General features: G+C 40.7%; 2 protein-coding genes across 3 annotated transcripts in view; one reads left to right on the forward strand and one right to left on the reverse strand.

Moving 5' to 3' along the window:
- Positions 1–11,154, reverse strand: part of iffo2b (intermediate filament family orphan 2b) — a 34,713-nt gene extending 23,559 nt beyond the window's left edge. The window contains exon 1 of one of the 2 annotated variants that reach the window (XM_085406783.1): positions 8,328–11,154. In XM_085406783.1, coding sequence (XP_085262909.1) covers positions 8,328–8,830 — 503 coding nt within the window. In that variant the 5' untranslated portion in view covers positions 8,831–11,154. The remainder of the gene's footprint in view (positions 1–8,327) is intronic. The other variant, XM_085406784.1, reaches the window with a different exon arrangement.
- A 690-nt stretch (positions 11,155–11,844) lies between these two features.
- mrto4 (MRT4 homolog, ribosome maturation factor) lies at positions 11,845–18,729 on the forward strand. The gene is made up of 8 exons (XM_085406787.1): positions 11,845–11,945; positions 12,199–12,257; positions 12,365–12,468; positions 15,949–16,030; positions 16,119–16,186; positions 16,270–16,421; positions 17,946–18,022; positions 18,112–18,729. Exons 1-8 carry the CDS (start codon positions 11,918–11,920, stop codon positions 18,259–18,261), a joined length of 720 nt encoding a protein of 239 aa, XP_085262913.1. The 5' UTR covers positions 11,845–11,917; the 3' UTR covers positions 18,262–18,729.
- The last annotated feature ends 2,702 nt before the right edge of the window (positions 18,730–21,431 follow it).

Consider the following 21,431-nt stretch of genomic DNA (forward strand, 5'->3'; position numbering starts at 1 on the left):
TAGGGTGACAGACAGAGTACCTTATCTCCTCCAATTATAAAGGGGAAATTATATCAATGAAACATTTACATAACAAGGAGAGCATGAGATTTCAGTGCCAAATATAAGAGCCAGCTGACTTTCATATGAGAGCTGATGCTAAATTAAAGTCAGGGGTAACTTGCTTATTAAGTATTGCACTGTACTACTGAAATATCTACTGCCAGAGCTACAGCTTCAGCCTCATTCCTCCTACTCATGTGAGGGAAGTTGGGGAGACATGAAAATACCTGTTAATAGCAGCTTTAATTTAAAAAAATAAAAAAATAAAAAATAAATGCTGCAGTGTCAAAACACATCTCTGATTTATATTTTTAATAACCCTTGATGGTCTTAGCAACAGAGAAATCAACAACAAATGAATGCTTGAATAAAAAGTTACAATATTATCAGCTGAAACGGATGTATTTAGAGATTCAATTTTCTGCGTGTTTTTTTTAACAGGTCATGACTAAAAATTGGTGTTAAAATCATTAGTTTAAACAAACATTTACTTTCTTTTGCTGATAATGAAAACGTTGCCACAGAATGTCAAAGCACTTTGGCTACGTTCGCACTGCATGCGAAAGCGTATCAAATCTGACTTTTTTGACCCTATGCGACCCATATCTGATCATGGTATGACAGTGTGAACATCAGTGTGATCCGTCTTTTACGTCACTGACACAAGACAGACGAGTCTCACACTACATTAAGATTTCCACCGAGTTCAAAGGGAGGGCACATGTGGCCTTCTGTGCTGGAAGTTCAAGCGCTGAAACATATTTAACGCCGCTGTCATGCTCTGTATGTTATATATAGTGCCCAAAGTGCCCATATATGTTTTTGGAGTGCCTGGTAAACCAGCACTTCCTCTCGAATAACAAGCTTTAGAAATACAGACATTAAGTCAGCACGCTGTGCCAGCATATTAGGAGCTTTAGCTGCAAAAGCATTGCAAACTGAGCAGATCTGAACCGAAAGCCAAAGGCACATTATTAGGTCTATATAAAGATTAGGTCTGTTGATTAATAACTTAATCTGTCTCCTGCTTTCCCTGCAACTGTCGCAAGGCTTTCCAACCTACAAAAAAACCCTTCTGCACAGTCAGTTCAGTCTATATTTGCCATAGCTGCTTACCACCGACAGGTGCATTCCTGCACTTTTAAATATGGCAATGCGCCACTGCTCTCAGCTGTATCGATACCCATGAATAATCAACCACAGCTGCATAGCACAGCAGCAGCTCCAGACACTGAGAGAAGAAAGGCTTGTGAAGGGAGATGGGGAAACACTATAAACTAGGTTTCCTTTTTTGCAACGCCGTTGCTATAGCATTTTCACAGTAAGTGACAGTTTCAGTCAATTATTGTGAACAAATCTCATGAATAGACGAAAAACACTGACTTAAACTACATAGCAATATTATGTATCTACATAAATCTGTCAAATGTAACAAGTTACCAGTAGCAAATTACTTATTTGCAGTCCAAAATCCAAAATTATTCATGATTTTATCAAATAGGCCAGTGCTTCCATTAAAAAACATTACTCACACAGTAGAAAGTAAGGCATCCTCAGGGTGTTCAGACTGATAAACTTTTGGTACTCCTGTGTAGTGGCTACTTGACCTTTCTGGCTCATAATCTTTTACAGCCAAACAATCTCATACCTAAAATACCTCGTCACAAGCTGCATTCATCTGGGGATCTGTTGCCTTCACAGACTCTCTGTGGTGTTGAGAAGAAGGTCCCTCTTCTCTTCCTTCCCAACTTATCTGTGATTTTGGGAATCATTGATCATTAATGTACTTTTGGATAAAAGTTGAGGTGTACAGCAAAGACAAATAAGCAGTATCAGCAGCTCTTTTCCTTTACATATTTCCACTGAGTATAATCCAGGTTTGTAAAGCTTTTAGACCCAACAGAATGGATACGACCTACGATTCTAAAGTCAGCAATTTGCCTTGAAAGATAAAAAAAAACATGTTGTGAACTAAGAAGGAGCATAGACAAACAGTACAGACTCTACTCTGGAGCTCAGTAGCCTGAGAGAACTGATCTCTCTTTCTCTTGCTCTGTATCTCAGCAGCAGGGTGCCTTCCACTTTCAGAGGCCCCAGTTCAGTGCAGCGGCTGATTGCCAGGATGTGGCGCAGGGCTGGCTGGATGTTGAAGCCTTGGTGCTAGGTGACGGCTTAGAGAAAATCCCTATCCTGAATAGACAGCCTGGATTATAAGCAGGGCAGGTCAGCACCACAGACACACACAAAGGCTCAGGAGCTCATCAGCACAGCGCTTTGCTCTTCATCAGGAAATATGATATTTGAAACGCAATGCAGGCGCTGACTTTGGAATTGCAGTTTACCTCTCCCTGTAATTTGTTAAAGTAGTTTACTGATTTTCAAAGGAGAGGCTCAGCTTCGATGTTCACCTCTTTGACGCACAGGAACCGAGATCAAAGGCTCGGGAAAAGTGTCTTTACTGAATTCTCATCACATTGATCCACGCACGGCTAAATTCAGCAACGTGAATTATTCATGCCGGAAGAACATACCCTGGAGGCCCAGTGACTGTTCTGCCTCCCCCTGTCTCCACACTGTGATCCAGCAGGACAGTTGTTTGGCCTCAGATCACTGATGAAATAAACAACCAATTAGGAGTGGCCACCACAACGACTGGGAACCGCCGATCTCATATCTCAACTGGAGCTCAGCCTCTCACTGACATGTCCTTTAACGCTGCAGTGGGAACTACACTGGAAAAGTTGGTTATAATAATGCAAATTATACAGCTCTCAGAATTTGTATATATCAGCTCTACTTATCATAAATGCATGCCGTCTACAGTATCATTTATGTACTTCTCTTTTATCTTATATTTTTATGCACCTATTTGAAAATGTATCAGCACGTTATTTCCAAGAATAACTGCCGTCTTTCACTCCCTGCCTGTCCTCCTGTGCGGCAATCTGCATAATGGCTAAAGCCATCTGGGGTATCTCTGTGCAAAAAATATAAAATGCAAAACTTTAAGCAAATTGCCACCGCCTATGAAGACAAGACAACTGTCACAGTGAACTGGAAACACTATCTGTTCTTAGCGTGTGTTGCTGGTTGTCAGATATGCTCATCGGCTTCAGCAACGCTTCTCATGGCCTTTCAAACATTATCACATAATGACGGCAATTACTGGGAGAGTCACACTGACACCCCCAAGTGATAAAAGCATAATGAAGAAGGAGGAATAAAAACAGTGTGAACTGGGTGTGCTGGCAATGACCTTACCCATCTTCCTTTGCACGGCTGTGACAGAAATGTAACCCCACAGTCCCGACATTGTGGCATTACGTGGATACTCATTTAAGTTGGTTGTCTGATTTGTAGCGCTTCTTCTTTGACAATAGGTGCAGTATGCTAGTGTGCGGGAGACAGACAGTGGGACTGTGTGTGTTTGAGCAGGGAGACTTTTTCACATGACAGCAATGAATTAAAAGAAAGAATCTGATAGGTTAGGTAAGACTTTGGATAAAATCCACACGAAGTTAAGAGCTTTTCCAGATGCACAAATACAGATTAGCTTTGAAAGAACATGCTGTTCTCTATACAAATAGGATTTTGAACAATGGAGAGAAACTGATTTGGATACAGGATTGAGGCCAGTTGAGATTTTTGGAACAATGAATTTTGAACATTTTATTTGTGATAGTGCATCGCACAACAACTCGATTTCTTCTTCTCTGTCTCAGTCTGCACCTGCAGCAGATCTTTCTTAAATGTAAATCATTCCTTAATGAACTCACACTTTTGGTTGCTGAACTGCACTAACTATACACTCATCGACCACCTTCGGTACACCCAGCTAGAAGTGAGTTGAAACTCTTTTGTCTTCAGAGCTGACTTAATTCTTCATGACATAGATTCAAACGGTTGCTAGAAACATCCCTCAGAGATTCTGGTCCATATTGACATGTTAGTATCACACAGTCGCTGCAGATTTGTCAGCTGCACATCCCAAACGTGCTCTACTGGACTGATGTCTGATGATTTGAGCACATTGAACTTTTTGTCATGTTAAGGATGCCAGTTTGAGATGATCTGAGCTTTGTGACATGACGCATTATTCTGCTGGAAGCATCCATCAGCAGATGATACAATGATAAAAAAAAACGATACTCACTTGGTGCTAAGGGTACCATAGAATATCAACCACACTGTATGACCACCACAAGCCTAAACCACTAATGGAAGGCAGGATGGATCCTTGTTTTTAGGTTGTTTACATCAAATTCTGACCCTACCTCTGAAATTGTAACTCATCAGACCAGGCAATGTTTTTCCAGTCTTCTATTGTCAAATTTTGGTGAGTCCATGCGAAACGTAGCCTCTACTGCTGCTAAACAGGTTGTTGTGCATTCAGAAATGTACCTCTGCATACTTTGTTTATAATGAGTGGTTACTTCAGTTACTGTTGCTCTCCTATCAGCCAGAAGTGATCTGGTCATTCTCCTCTGACATTAACAAGAGCTTTCACCTAGAGCCGCTCACTGCTTTAAAGTAGTAGATGAGCAGTTTCTGAAATACTCAGACCAGCTCGTTTGGCACCAAAACCACATCACATTCAAACTCACTTAAACCTTTCTTCCCCATTCTGATGCTTTGATGATGGTTTGAAGTTCAGCAGGCCATCTTGACCTTGTCTACAAGCCCAAATTCATTGCGCTGTTACCCTGTGAATGGCTGATTAGCTATTTGCATTTAGAAGACAAACAGATGTACCTAACAAAGTGGTTATCTCTACCTCTTTTGTTGTATTTCATATATTTTCTTTGAGAAAAACATTCTTTTTCTGTGTCTTAGATGCTTTAATGGTCTCCATTAGCACTGCTCACATACATAACAGATGATGAAAAAGGATTTTTTAAAACATTATATAGTATAGTCTATAAAACAATAGAGTTACAACATCTGCAAGCAGGTTTATGGTTGTTTATATTGTAGCTGTTAACCTGTGAATATTTTTGCAAATTTATAATTACTTAAGTTCAAATTTAAGGTGAAATTTAAGTTCAAAGATTAGACAGATTGTTAAAATTTGTTACTTAAGTTTCATTTTGATGTTTCTTGGAATTCTGACCAGGGTTTTTTTCTATTTCTGTTAATCTGGTGTTTAGCATTAATCTCCCTTCTATGTATTCAAGCAGCCTCTGCAACATAACCTCTCATGAAATTAGTTCAGAGTGCATTGTTTTACCTCTTGGTCAGAAAGAGCTTCACTGTAAAATGTCAGAAGTAGGGCTGGGCGATATGACCCAAAATTCATATCTCGATATTTTTTAGCTGGATGGCGATATAAGATATATATCTCGATATTTTTTTTAAGCCATAAAGTAAGAACAAAAAGAGTTCTTAGTCAAAGCTGTGTCCCAGATGTCACACAGGCACTTTTATTAACATACAGCACAGATGTACATGAAAAATTACTCAAAATTAAATTATGAGCATTCATTAAATAATAATGCTCCATAAATAAAAGAAAACAAGGTTGTTTTTGTGCTAAACAAAGAGCTCACAATTGTGCAGTCAAAATGTAAACTAAAAGACGCTGAGCGTAATAACAAAGACAGACAGATTTTACAGCTGCTCTGTTCCCAAGTTTTACTGTGTGACTGACAGCCTGGAGTTTGAAATCCGCTTCATAACCACGTCTCTTACAGGTGCCATTTATGGTCCTTATACACACACAATACGGTAATATTACGTTGATGCACAGTACGTATCACTCCGCGAAGCTCCTCGGTAGCCGTAATGCGCCGACAATCTATCAAGCGGTGCAGCTCCGTAGCTTACCAAAGTCGTACTCAAACATTTTTGACAGATTGCTGAACGCCGTGTACCACATAAAATCGGTTCGCGGCCACCAAGCACAACCAGAATTCATACATAAGGCGCGCTATCAACTTTTGAGAGAATGAAAGGATTTTAGGGTTAGCGCGGTTAGCTCGTTAGCGCGGTTAGCTCGTTAGCATGTTTAGCTCGTTAGCACGTTGACGCCGTCCAGCCCCACGCATGGGGCGATGCGCAGTAACTCGTTAACGGAGATTTGCCGTGTCCGTCTTGTCGCTGCCTGCACGTGAAGCGATGGGGTAGGAGGGGGAGTTGTCTTCAGTGAAGGCGAGGCGGAGTAACGTTGCGTAGAGACAAAAGTGGACAAAAGAGAGGCAAACTTGCGGCTCCACAACTATAATTATAACGTAACATAGACTATATCGATATAAAGGATATTGTCACATCTTATATCTCGTATAAAAATATATCGATATGTTTTAAAAACTCGATATATCGCCCAGCTCTAGTCAGAAGTAAACATCTGAACAGCTCATGGTAACCATGTTGGAATGCAAGCGGCCAAATCAGAAACAAGACAACTGCCGATCCATCTTTTTGTGCGTGTCCACACTGCTAAAACTTTAATAAATCACCCTGAATGTGGGAGAGCACTGTGGTGGCCTCCATGGGGAATGAAGACGCCTTACAAAGCAGTCTGTACCACACAGAGAGGGACGAAGGGGTGGAGGGCCTGCAGAAGGGTGGAGCGAAGGAATGGCTGAACACAAAGAACACAGAACAGAAAAGGCATGGCAGGATGGGGCTCAGGGATTGAATGCTGAAACGTGACAGTAGTAAAGAGGATTTAGACTGGGAGACAGAAAGAAAAGCAGGGCAGTGAACTCAGCGATGATGCAATTATCAAGCTCAGAGCAAGGAGGGAAAGAGAGAGGCAGGCAAATCGATAACAATGATTATTGGCCCATAAAAACATGCTTGGAATGCACTTTGTTTGTCACTTATCCAGGTGTAAAAGAAATTCCACAACTCTTGTGATTTAATATACATTTTAAAAGCAAACATGTAAAGTCATTTTTGCCAAAAAAAGATCCAGATCTTGGATTTCAGCTGCAGGAATTTTAAATCTGGCCACTCTCCCAGTCACTGCACTTTATCGTCCACAGCAGAAATGCACAAAAAAGGATATGCTGGTGTTACAGGAATGACTGGACAGGATATCCAGTTTCCCAGAGGAGTGGGAGAACACACACATTCTGTGTCACTGAGTCAGTGTGCTCACACGGAAGTAAGCGTTCGTCATAGACGACCTCACCGACCAGACAGAGGCCTGTAAAAATGCCTCTCTGCTTGAATCATGACGCCAAACAGAAGCAGGCGGTTGCTTGGCAATCCCCACACCCCTCCAGTAGCCGGCCAAGACGGCCAGCAGTCACACACTCACAGTCAGCTGGGGATCCTACAGTGAGTCCACAGGCGGACACAATTAGTATGACTAAAAAGAGAACAATTGCTGAAAACTGAGCCGTGCAAAGGAATTTCCGCAGAAATGGGAAAAAAACGGGATCAGTTAAATTCATGGAAAAACGTGTTTGGTTAACTAAAGTGCCAAACAGCCACTCGGCTCTGAATACTTCATGGGATGTACTAGCTCAAGTGACACTCTGTCACTGTGATAGCTGTCATCACGCTCCTCTATACCTGTCAGATGAGCATCTGGATATATTGTCTAACCACGTCCACACGGGAGAAGAAAAGCCACAATAATAAGTTAGAAGTGACAACATGAGCCAAAATTACCAATCATGTCTCTTAATAAACTTTTTTCCCCCTTGACAGACAGATCAGTCCTCGTGTTCGGCTAACTTCAATCCAAAGTAAATGTAGAAGTTTATAAAGAGACAAATGTGTGGTTTGTCTTGTGGAAACTTTAAAGACTACTTGAAAACTGGCTGAGTTCCTGCCTAACTTCCCAAATACTGAGAAACAGTTTTGCTCAAAAGTGAACTATTTAACATGTGAGAAGTGTATTCAATAGCAATTATATTCCCAGATTTACTGTAAAGGAAAACATGTTTCCCCTTTATAAACCGCTATCAACTTGACTCATTGAATGAGTCAGACCTTTTGTGTAACTGATTACAATCTAGAGTATAATATGGAATAATTGCAGGTATTGTGTGTCTGTCCGTTACGATATGACATGTCTTTTAAACTTTTCAGTATCTTTGTGTCTGTGCATCTATGTAAATGCAAAGGAAAGAGCTTAAGGGAACAGCTTCCCTATTAGCAGCTTTTTATCAAGAAATACATTTTGGTGGTGGGGGCTTCACCATTCACTCAAGGCCTTAAATTTCTTGCTGCTCCCCTGCAAACTACAACTGGACATATCCTAGCGTGAGATTATTTGAGCATATAAAATACCCGCACACAACTTTCACATTAATAGTGTTTACTTTACTCACTTTTTCCTGTACTCGTCCCTCTCCCGCTTGACTTTGGCCAGCACGTTATACAGAGCCCTCAGTTCTGGGGTAATTGTGTCAATTTGGACACCAACTCCGTCCGGATGCGTCCATGTCACCCCGGGCCCTTGCAGGGTCTCAAAGCGCTCCCCTTGCCTCCTGACGTGGGTGAAACTCCAGATGGTGCCCGGCAGTCTCGACTCGGGACCGTCCGTCTGCACGGCGACTTCACGGGTGTAAAGGTGGCGGTACTGCGGTCTCTGCAGAGCTTGCTGCAGCTGGCTTTCCAGCAGTTTGTTTCTCCTCTCTAACTCGTGCACTTTGGCGAGGAAGCAGCGGAAACGCAGGTTGAGGGTTTTCAGCACGTGGATGTTGGAGCCCAGGTCGTTTCGCAGGGCGCTGGTCACCGCGCCCGACCCGGTGGGAGCGCTGCAGACCGGACCGGACGGAGTATCGGAGAAAAACAGCGAGCTCATGTTGGTAAATAACAAAACTCCGTTCATCCACCTATGGCTCTGTCTGGTTTAAATAAAACAGCAACACTTGTGGTTTCTTTATCGCTGCATATTGCTTGAAAATCCCTCACTCCCTCGGGGTGAGTTTCTCTTTACAATGCAGATGCAGACAGTGATTCAGTGATTGAGCAACTGGAGAAGGGTTGACCATCACTATCCCCGCTGCTGCTACTGGACGTTTAAACCCGAGATATTAACAAAGACCCCCTTCAGCGTGGCGTGGGTTCACACAACGAACCAGAAAAGTCCCTTAAGAGACACAGCGAGCATCATCTTCTGAAGGACCGAGAGGTTTGACGCAGACCGCAAGAATCTCCAGCAGCAGCAGCAGCACTTCCCGTCACCCTCATGTCTCCGTCTGCCTTTGCTTTGTCAGGAGCTGCTGATGCTGTGCGAGTACATATAGCCAGCCGACAGAGGAGGAAAATGGTCCACCTTCTTTCTTTATCATGCCCAGTTTACCGCGGCTCTATCCGGTCTCCATGTGGCGCGGTGTGGCAGGATGCAGCGCCGCAAAGCCCGGCCTCTCCGCGGATCATGTTGCAAAGTGCTAAACTAGGCACTATCACCTCTAGGAGCCCCTCCCACCTCCCTACCCCTGTCTCTCTCTCACACACACACACACACACTGACGAAAGGGATCGACGGGCTGAGGAAGGCTTAAGTCTAATTAATAGGATAAAGTGAACTATAACCTAATTTCTTTTCTTATGCGCTTTAAAGTCAGGCCTGGCGTTTTTGTGCGTTTATTAGAATAATGAATTGTTTCTTTTATTTAAACAAGTATCAATATGAAACCTTTACCACAATAATAAACGTGTATATTTTTTATAGGGACGCACAATGTGGCAGTTTCTGTCTGCACTGTATTACTGTATTACTCTGTATGTGATATGTTTGAGTTTTAGCGAAGTCACAGTCTGATTTGTTGTTGTTTTTTCAAATTCCATAGGCCTGCAGTATATTTCCAAAATATTGTATTTGAATAATAATAATTGTATAATATTGTATAAAAACACACACACAGGACCTGCATTTACAGCATCGGTGCAAAGAAGAGAAATAAGAGAGGGCTATTATGTCCTTATGAAGGAATCATTCGAACATTGTATGTTTTTTTACGTTTATTTGCTTTCGTTTTGATTTCCTTTCTTCTTGTCTTGTCCTAACATGTCTTATGCCTTTTTGATGTTACCTCTTTATTATTATGTCATACAGTATACACCTATAGTCTGTAGGATTATCAGGATCATTATGTGAAAGGGTGATATCACAGTGGATAAATCTATGATTACATCATTTCCGAAGCTGACAAAATGCCCCTCGTGCCCAAACAACTCATAAAGGCCCAAACTTGAACAAGTGGAAATCTTTTGCAAAAAAAACCCAAAGACAGACACGGTTATAAGAGCAAGTGGCTCAAGCAAGTATGCACCTTTGACCATTTTATACATTTGTCACATTCGGCTACTACACTTATGAAGTTGTTTTGCTCATGCGCCACCTAGCGGATTATTCCGTCCATTGTCCTTATTATCTTAGAATTAACTTTGCATCTTCATCCAAGTCCAAAGACATTTTAGTTCAGAAATAAGTGATGCAAACAGACCAGGTTCCTCATTAATTTTCCTTCTATTGGCTTATTATTTTTGCTACAAAGTAAGCCATTTTAAATAACTTATCTTAAATAAGTTGTGCTGCCAAATTTCATGTATTTCTAGAGGAGACGAATGTCTTGCTTATAAACTGCTATGAACACTGGTGTTAGATCTTTAGTAATTTATTTAATTCATGTATTCCATTATATACATTATTTATTCCAAAAGTTATTCAATAGCACATAACAAAATCGATGATAGATGAAGTTGCTGCAATAGGTCTAGGCTGCTGGGGATTCAGATGATGCACTGAATTTTCTTCTTCAGTCACGTTTTTCATTTACTATGCGTTTATACAGCTCTCTGTATTTAGTTATTATTAATTTCTGGCTCTCTTTCACTGCATGTTTCTGATCTGTCTTCATCTACTAACCCCTAACCGGTATAGTGGCAGATGGTTGCCTCTCCTTGGTTGGTTCTCCTGCAGGTTTCTTCCTGTTCAAAGGGACCTTTTCCTCCCTGGGTTCACATATGATTGAGGGTGGCTCGATCCCTGGCTCCTCCAGTGCGTGTATAACATGTTATCAAGCACCATCACTGTGCCTAGTTTGATGCGAAATGTATTATTTAATCCATAGGCTGTTACAAGGTGTCAAACTCTGGCCCGCGGGCCAAATTACTATCAGAGCTGGCCTACTGGTATTATACAGCAAATATATATACTGTTTAGTATTAAGCTTTGCTTGTTCCATATTCAGTTTTTTAGCAAAATGTGTTTGAGTCCATAAGAAAAGATTCATTCTTATATCTGGAGGAATAAATATATTTCAATAAATATCAACGTTAGCCTGCGACTTTGTTCCAGTTTTGAATTTTGGCCCACTGTGTTTTTGAGTTTGACACCCCTGATTTAATCCATCCATCCTCTTCAGTTTATCCTTTTCAGGGTCGCGGGTAGGTGGGGGGGGCTGGTGTCTGGGTACACCCTGGACAGGTCACCAGTCTGTCGCTGGGCTAACACACGGACACAGACAACCATTCGCACCTAAAGGCAATTTATCGTTTCCAATTAACCTATACCCGCTAGCTGCATGTCTGGATTGCGGGAGGAATCCGGACTACCCGGAGAGAACCCAGGCAAACACGGGGAGGACATGCAAACGTACAGACACACTGATGGTGGGATTGAACTCAGGACCTTCTTGCTGTAAAGCAACAGTGCTTACCACCGTGCTGCCCATATCATTTAATCTTACTGTGTAATTTATTTCAATTCAGTGTTATTTATATAGCAGCAAATCACAATATCTTAAGGTGACAAAATTATAGAAGTCAAGCATTTATTGTTATTAATACATATATAACGCTTTTTTTTTAATGTCAGGCAGTACACGGTCAGCCATGCTAAACAGAAACACTTGGGGTCCTTCCACTTCACGTGTGTGTGTCTGCTGCTGTGGCATCGTGAGGAGGAATCATGCCGAAATCAAAGAGAGATAAGAAGAGTGAGTAAAGCACAGTACATCTTTTTCAAGTGTAAAAGCATAATGGCGTCGGTGAAGTGTTTTAAGTGATGTTGTATTTGTAAAACTTCTTTTTCACTAGTGAAAGCTACCAAAAGTGAGCTAACTAAAGCTAGCGTTAGCTTAACTGCCTCAGCATGGTTGTACTCCTGGCTGCTCATTGATACATGCACGTGTATACGCAAACTGCTGGCTGACATTTGTTCATCGTGAGTTTTCGCATTTTTCTCCTCAGTTTCTTTAACGAAAACAGCCAAGAAGGGGCTGGAGTCAAAACAGAAGCTAATTCAGGAGGTGAGTATTTTCAGTGCTGCAGTCACCATCTTGTACGTGTTAAGTTCAGCTAGGCTAGGTCTGTTCCAAAACACCTGAAGTACCTAAACCTCATTTCTATTCTTTAGTTGCGGGAATGTGTGGACACCTACAGAAACCTGTTCATATTCTCGGTGGCTAATATGAGGAATAACAAGCTGAAAGACATCCGGACAGCGTGGAAACACAGCAGGTAATAATGACATCTCCAAAAGTTGATTCTGTTCATCTGGACGTAGCGTTTTCAGTGGGAGAAACGTTTCGTCACTCATCCAAGTGACTTCTTCAGTCTCAGCTGACTGCCGGTTTCCCCAGTCTTATAAACAGTACATTTGCATAATGACCGAAACCAGCCCACTGAAGGAACAATGGGGTGGGAGGTCAGTTCCTTCATCATGATTATGCAAATTCTCATGACCATTGATCAACAACTACTGATCAAAGCCCACTGATCAATAGCCATGAGTACCATTCACAGAGAGTTGGGGAATGGCTGCAATCACAGCATTGTACGATGGCGAAAGATATACCCCTAGGCCCCCTCCTCGATTCAGAGATGGTCTTTCCCTTTTCACTTCAGGTAATGACATCTTAGGGTTCTGATTTCAAGGCTCAGTCCTAGTACTGCACTAAGGTACAGTGGGGCAAAAAAGTATTTAGTCAGCCACTGATTGTGCAAGTTCCCCCACTTAAAATGATGACAGAGGTCAGTAATTTGCACCAGAGGTACACTTCAACTGTGAGAGACAGAATGTGAAAAAAAAATCCATGAATCCACATGGTAGGATTTGTAAAGAATTTATTCGTAAATCAGGGTGGAAAATAAGTATTTGGTCACCTCAAACAAGGAAAATCTCTGGCTCTCACAGACCTGTAACGTCTTCTGTAAGAAGCTTTTCTGTCCCCCACTCGTTACCTGTATGAATGGCACCTGTTTGAACTCATCATCTGTATAAAAGACACCTGTCCACAGCCTCAAACAGTCAGACTCCAAACTCCGCCATGGCCAAGACCAAAGAGCTTTCGGACACCAGGAAAAGTATTGTAGACCTGCACCAGACTGGGAAGAGTGAATCTACAATAGGCAAGCAGCTTGGTGTGAAAAAATCAACTGTGGGAGCAATCATCAGAAAATGGAAGACATACAAGACCACTGATAATCTCCCTCGATCTGGGGCTCCACGCAAGATCTCATCCCGTGGGGTCAAAATGATCATGAGAACGGTGAGCAAAGATCCCAGAACCACACGGGGGGACCTGGTGAATGACCTGCAGAGAGCTGGGACCAAAGTAACAAAGGTCACCATCAGTAACACACTACAACAGCAGGGAATCAAATCCCGCAGTGCCAGACGTGTCCCGCTGCTGAAGCCAGTGCATGTCCAGGCCCGTCTGAAGTTTGCCAGAGAGCACATGGATGATACAGCAGAGGATTGGGAGAATGTCATGTGGTCAGATGAAACCAAAGTAGAACTTTTTGGTATAAACTCAACTCGTCGTGTTTGGAGGAAGAAGAATACTGAGTTGCATCCCAAGAACACCATACCTACTGTGAAGCATGGGGGTGGAAACATCATGCTATGGGGCTGTTTTTCTGCCAAGGGGACAGGACGACTGATCCGTGTTAAGGACAGAATGAATGGGGCCATGTATCGTGAGATTTTGAGCCAAAACCTCCTTCCATCAGTGAGAACTTTGAAGATGAAACGAGGCTGGGTCTTCCAACATGACAATGATCCAAAACACACCGCCCGGGCAACAAAGGAGTGGCTCCGTAAGAAGCATTTGAAAGTCCTGGAGTGGCCTGGCCAGTCTCCAGACCTCAACCCCATAGAAAATCTGTGGCGGGAGTTGAAAGTCCGTGTTGCTCGGCGACAGCCCCAAAACATCACTGCTCTGGAGAAGATCTGCATGGAGGAATGGGCCAAAATACCAGCTACTGTGTGTGCAAACCTGGTAAAGACCTATAGTAAACGTTTGACCTCTGTTATTGCCAACAAAGGTTATGTTACAAAGTATTGAGTTGTATTTTTGTTATTGACCAAATACTTATTTTCCACCCTGATTTACGAATAAATTCTTTACAAATCCTACCATGTGGATTCATGGATTTTTTTTTCACATTCTGTCTCTCACAGTTGAAGTGTACCTCTGGTGCAAATTACTGACCTCTGTCATCATTTTAAGTGGGGGAACTTGCACAATCGGTGGCTGACTAAATACTTTTTTGCCCCACTGTACGTGTGTGTGTATCAAGGATCGGGTTGCACTTGGTTTTCTCGGTGGCATTGCCACCTCTACTTATGTTGGAGCCCTTCGAGAAAGAAATTATTACATGGACAACCCCAATTTGTAAGATATTGGGATGCTGTGTAAAATATAGATATGACGTGTAAATCACCTAAACCCATATCCACAATAGAACTTAGAAAACGTATCAAATTTTTTGAACTGAAAAAAGGTAAAAATCTAGCTTAGTTTGAATTTGATAGCAGCAAAATATGGACGCCCTGTTTTCCAGACTAAAGAACTTGTTATCAGAACTTGGGTAAAAACCTGGATCAGTGTCTACATGTTTGGAAAGTACTCAGAGGTATATAAAGGTTTAAACATACTCCCATCCATCCATGTTTCAGCAAGAAAATGCTAATGCATATATTACAACAGCATGACTAATAAGTAGAACAGTCTGGGCGCTAAAGTAGACTGTCTAATATGTAGACCTATGACCAACTAAAAGCATTTGGCATGAAAAATATGACAAAGAATGTGTGAATGTTAGATAGAAAACACTTAGAGATAGAAAACAGTGCATGTATGAACGTTTATTTGAATTATATATGTTGTATAAAGCACTTTGAATGCTCAAGAAGGAGTCCATTTACCATGAAATTTGCAAAATATTGCTTTAGGTTTTTCCTTGTCTTAATTTTATTTGAGTGCAGTAGTGCGAGCAGGTATATGGCAAGGTCATAGAAACTTTAAAAAATTCAGATTTTGTGGCCAATTTCCTCTAGATTGCATGTGTTCTTCTTTAGGTGTCAGTTTTCCACTGTCGTATAGTATGAGGCATCAGTTACAGTCTCTAACGACTACATTTTCCCCCTCATCTTAAGTTGCCTGTTAGTAGGCTTGATTATTTTAACAGAGCCAGTAAGTAGGATGCACTTCTGCAGTTACAGTCAAGTGGAGGTAAAATTACATCAAAGAGAAGAGGAGGAGAAATTGAATTAAAGGCATGAAACAGAGTTTTCTATAGGTTAGTCTTTTGTGTGTAGAAGAGATACTATTTTGGGGGTTTCTTGCTTATAACTCCTTTTTAAGTATGGAAATTAAAGTTTTTGGTAAAATAGTACAATTAATATACACGTTGACTATGGGATAAGGAACATTACTGAATGGGTACAATAGTGTGGATTTTTCTAGAAGAAAAGTAACCATATTATCTCATAGTTAAACATCTTGTCTATTGATTGTTATTGGTCAGCAATCAGCTTAAATATCAATCATTTTTTAAAAAGTCAGCATCATTATGATTTGTGTTTTGTTTTTTTTATGAATCCTATCTTGCAGCATGTTGATATGAACCAAAGTTCTCAAAAATGTTAAACAAGTATTTGGAAAGAGCCTATATTTATTCAACAGCGTAAATGATCTCATCTCTGTTCCACAGATTCTTCTTCGGCAAAAATAAAGTCATGATTATTGCTCTGGGGAAAAGAGATACAGATGAATACAAAGATAATTTGCACAAGGTAAGCAAGATCTCAGACAAACTTGAAAAGTTACTGCTGTGGTTTACTGCCGCCACTCAATATGTTTATTCCTTTTGATAATGTTCAGGTCGGCAAGCATCTGCGTGGAGAAGTGGGTGTACTATTCACAAATAAAACAAAGGAGGAAGTACAAGAGTAAGGCTTTGCTAAATTCATCTTTGTTGCTGTGATCCTCCAATGTCTTCATTGAATCACTAAGCGATGTTCTTTACCCACAGATATTTCAGTCATTTCAAAGAGGTGGATTATGCTCGCGCAGGAAACCAGGCTCAGATGGATGTGACGCTGGATGAGGGACCCCTTGAACAGTTTACTCACTCAATGGAACCCCAGTTGAGGCAATTAGGGCTTCCTACTGCTCTAAAGAAAGGTGAGATTAAAGGACTGTTCTCGTCACCCACTACAACACCGTGGCTCAATGGATTTTAACTTTTTAAAATTGGTATTAATTAATGGAGGTCTGTGACTTGACAAATCACAATCTGTATATAAAAGATGGTTGTAGCTTCCAGGACTGAAAAGTGTAATCAATGTGGAAGTGGCTTAAACTGACGTTCTTTATAATGATCAGCATGTGGCATCTGGTTAAAAAAAAAAAAGACTGTACAGAAGTCCAAGTAAATGCTTCCCTGTACTACAGAGCTGTTACTTGCCCTAACATTGGTAATTATGCTCAGAAGTCGCACGAAGGTGATTATCAGCTCAGTAAAGTCAGCCCAGAGTTTCCACCATCAATCCCCAAAAAAGGCAATGTTTGCAGCATATGGTCACTCACAAACATGGACAGGTATTGTTACAGCAGACTGGCATACTTTACAAATAAAAAAAGTAAAATATGTTAGATCAAAAAAGGTTCAAAAGCTCTCGAGGAATATATCTGTGCGTTAAGTGGTGTGGTTAGCAAGATTGTAAAAGTGCGAAGTAAAATCTATTTATTTTCCCAGGAGGGGAAACGTGGCAAAGACCTATCAGTAAAACTGCCCTGTCATTAAACATGGCAAGCTCTGACTGTAATTACAGTTAAATTAAAGTGTTGCCTAAGTGTAAGTAGTTTTCCCCAGTGGTTTAGCTGCAACCCCAGTGGTTTGAAACAGGCTGTATGTGTGCATAAAACAAAATCGTACTTCAAACTAGTAAGTGGACTCATTTTTCTGAAGTCAATAAGTTCAAGGTTTAGGATATTGCTGTATTAACAATTGTAGAAAATGTCAAATTACTTGCCCGTATAAAATTGTTAGTAGAAAGCAGGAGAGAAAAAATGGATGAATAAAGTTGCTCCGAGGAATTTCTTTGGACCTTCATGGAAGGACAGACTTGATATTTGCATCTGTGCTATATTCTGGAGAAATGATTGGTCACTGGTTTTGTGTGTTGATCTCTTATCTTAAACATGATCTGCTACAAAGCAGGTTAGGGCTGATGTTACCATGGCGATATACCGTAGTAAGACGTGAACAACCTTTGTAATGTAAAAACTTGAAGTTGGCTTAATAAGCCCCAAATCGTTTTTCCGTAGTATAGGTGAGTTTATAGCCTCTGTCAAATGATGTTCAGCTTGTGAATAAGATGCATGTAAGGTGAAAAAGGACGATGAGACAGAACAGGGCAGACCAAACCTGTGACTGACAAGTGGCCATCGTGTGACGGTGCTGTGTCAGTCTTTTGTTTGTTAGTTCCACCCCTCACATCTTATTTCAATACTGAAAGATGGCAACAGCAGGTTGAGGCTTCACTATAAGTGGGAGATGTATTGTAGCTACAGTATATACAGTCTATGTAAGCAATATCAGGCTTCTGCTTCAAATCAGGTCCGAGTCGGTATTAGTGTGTTCACGAAATGTGTGAATTCACTGCTTTTAAATATAAAGCCAACTTCTTTTATCTTGTGCTACAGGAGTGGTAACACTGCTGAAGGACTATGAAGTTTGTAAAGAGGGGGACACGCTCACTCCAGAGCAGGCTCGTATTCTGGTGAGTTCTTGTTTTTTACTTGATTAAAAATGTTGACTGTCACACACTAAATGTATTTCTGTTGACTGAGGGTTGTTTTTTGTCCACAGAAACTCTTTGGTATTGAGATGGCAGAATTCAAGGTGCAGATCAAGTGTATGTGGAACTCAGAAACAGGCGAGTTTGAGAACTTCGCTGGTGAGGAAGAGTCTATGCAGGATGAGGAAGATGATAACGATGATGAAGATGATGCAGAATGAAACTTCTGCAAGGCGGGAGAATTTTTAAGAAAATTCCTGCTTTCAAAAGCAGACGGACATTTCATTTAGCTTTCATCCTGACAGCCAGTGCTGCAGTCTGTAGTCTCTCTGGTCTTTTTATACCTACAAAACATGAACTTCTGTCCTTCATCTTGAATTTTAGTTTTGGACAATGTGGACTGTATTCAGAGGATTAAATCGTTTGTGATGTCATTGTTCTCCAAGTTCCCTCAGCACAGTGAGGGACTGATATTGTGTGGAAGTCCCTTTCCTTTCAAACACCAATGTAAATCACTGTTCATGTTAAACCAACACTCATGAATAATATACACGTTTTGTTGATGTGACAAATTTAATCCAGATTCTTCAGAAAGTTATTTTTCCACAAAAGAGTATTAATGGGGTTTTCTTTTTGTATAGACATGACAATGAAGTGCTCTTTGATTAAAAATGGAAAAGGTGTACTGATCTATTCCAAGGACAGAAAATGTACACTTCAGGGGAGAATTCAAAAAACCTAATTAAGTGTAATTAGGGAAAAAAAATTCTGTAAAATTAAATGACCAAGAAGGTTCTCATCTGAAGTAGTCTGGACAGTCGTGGGCTATGAGATTCCGACACTGCTGTGGCAAGGGTTTCATGAGATTATAGCTCGTAGTAAGGTTATGAGCAGCTGTAGCTATTTAATATAAATACTCAAAACAGGAATTGCACAGCTGGAGTCTGTTAATTTATTAAGAGATGTGTATGTGGAGGATTTGTTACAATTTAAAAATAGGAACAAAATCTTGGTCATTACAGAATATGTAGTTTACGTGCAGCATCTCCTATTCACTTGGTATTTTGTGGTATTTTCTTTCTAAAAGAATCCATTTCAAATATTACAAACCTGCAGACAATAAGAAAAACACTCGTGTTTTGTTCTACCTCCAGTAGGGGCATTTCCACTGCACTAAAACATAATTACAGTTATTAAAAACTAGTTAAAATCTTTCAGTGGAAAAACAAAGGCTGTGTAACTACTGACTCTTGGGATAGTTTTCAGAAAATAAGAGACTTCATTTCAGGCTTACTGGTACATCACAGTGTTTCAGTGGTAACTCATAGTTCTTCATTTTCAGGTTTCCAATAGTAGCAATTTGAAATGAAATTATTATTTTAACCGTATGGCTAATCTTTACCTGGTGAATACATAAATTACCATGAGCATAACATTTTTTGTCACTGCAACTGTCCATGTGGGTACCTTAAGCTGAGAGTGATGATGCATCCAGCGCATAGCAGCAGAAGTCAGTGAGGGTTTCTCTGACCCGTACGCTGTTTCCAAAGTATCTTCCACAGAGCAGGAGCACAATCACGGTTATGGTTAACAAAAACAACATAAAACAATTTGTTGGTACAGATCTTCACCTGTCTCTGTATGCTGCAGCCCAGCTGTTACCAAAGAATCGTCCTGCAGGCTGGGAGCCATCTTTATCTTCATAGTGATACTTCCCTGTCAGAAGGCCACCTGGCAGAGGACTAATGTCAGAACTCAGTACAGTATGTACTTAATGCTGTCACTCACCCAGGGCACATTTTAGCTCACAGGTAACGTTAACAAGGCAAAAAAAAAAAAAAACGAAACAACAAAAACCACTAACTAAAGCAACTACATACCTTCATCTGTGCCTTTGTTATTATATGTGCAGGAACGCTGATGTGGTGAAATTAACAGGTGACAGACAAACAGTAACATTTTTTGGACACTAATATTAGCACCAGCTGTGAGAGATCAAATCATTTTGATATCCCACATTCCTTACAGTTGGGGAAAAAGTTTCTTACTTTCACTTTGCACTCTGCAGCACATGTGAGTTGTGTGATAATAACGTGTGTCACTAAGACTAAACAGGAAATATTGCATATACATACAGAGCACCGTAGATCTGCATTCTTCCCCATACTAATTTGAATAGTTAGCTATACTATGAGCTTATTGCAGTTTTACTTATTGCTGATGATTTCCACTGAAAAACAATGTTATGGAATATAACACATTTTTTACAGCCTGACTATTAAATACTGTACCAATTCTAACCTCATAGCAAGACTTAACTATATGCAACTTAACCAACAAAATGATTTTAAGGAATGATGTCTTTGGTGAAGTCAGTCTTCCAACACCGGCCACATGTTACTGATTAGATCAAAAGGAATGTTGGGGTAACCAAAGGCAGCGTTTCAATGAACCAAAGAATCTGAACTACACTGTGGTTTTGTTGTGTATTACACCAAGTAATGTCTCCCTTAATTTTGGTCTATTTCTCTGCATGTGTGCGGGTCTGTGACTGTTCGTGTTCAGATATGCACACAAAGTGCATATAAGTAATAGTAGTAGATTTGTATTGGTCAAGGCAACTACCAAAGACCTCCCATGGATAGACGTAAGACCATTTAGACTTTTTATGATTTATTGACTGAGTGGCTCTCCAAACATGTAAGTAGAGGAAGTCACCATCACTGAGGTAAGAGGGCTTCAGTTTGCAGTGGAAGCAAAAACTCCTTTGGAAAACTGGAAAACATTTTCAGAACATACAAAAGTCACTCAGGTTGAAGATCAAACCTCACATTCTGCCTCTACACTCCACATGCCTGAGTATTGTGAATGGAAAACATAAACCCATCGTAATTAGATGATATTAGCCTGAAACTAAAAGATATCGGAAACAAGAAGGATGGAGTCAAACTGGAACAATATGTAAAGGCAACCAAACGTTTGCTGTTCTGTGCTGTATATTTGTATAGCACAGAACAGCTGAGACAATGGGCTGCAATACTGTGCAAGGGATGGATATTAGAAACCACTGTCACATAATCCCAGTTTCCCACATATGTATTATTTTAAACAGCTGTTGTACTTCACTGGCTGATCACTGTGAAAGAAACAGTTGCTGATATAGTTAGGAATGCATTTCATGTCACACAGAGCCACATGGCACCAATATATTCATTAAAATTACACAGAGAGCACAAACAATCAAAGACCACCAAAGACCATGATGAGAGTGCACAGCAGCTAAATGATCTGAACTAATGAAATACCAATATCTGATGAGCCAAATAATTAGTAGTGACTGATACTGTTGACTGATATTGGTCTATCTGCAGTGGGTGATATTCACCTGTTG

The sequence above is a fragment of the Rhamphochromis longiceps genome, linkage group LG5, assembly GCF_057381845.1.
Source record: "Rhamphochromis longiceps isolate RC_006_pf linkage group LG5, R_longiceps_female_GT1.1, whole genome shotgun sequence".
Lineage (NCBI taxonomy): Eukaryota > Metazoa > Chordata > Actinopteri > Cichliformes > Cichlidae > Rhamphochromis > Rhamphochromis longiceps.

What these genes read in the sequence shown, in the direction of transcription:
- mrto4 (XM_085406787.1), top strand. Translation starts at nt 11,918, where the DNA reads ATGCCGAAATCAAAGAGAGATAAGAAGA. An exon ending in AACAGAAGCTAATTCAGGAG is followed by an intron (nt 12,258 to 12,364) that starts GTGAGTATTTTC and finishes TCTATTCTTTAG; the next exon opens with TTGCGGGAATGTGTGGACAC. An exon ending in ACAGCGTGGAAACACAGCAG is followed by an intron (nt 12,469 to 15,948) that starts GTAATAATGACA and finishes TCTGTTCCACAG; the next exon opens with ATTCTTCTTCGGCAAAAATA.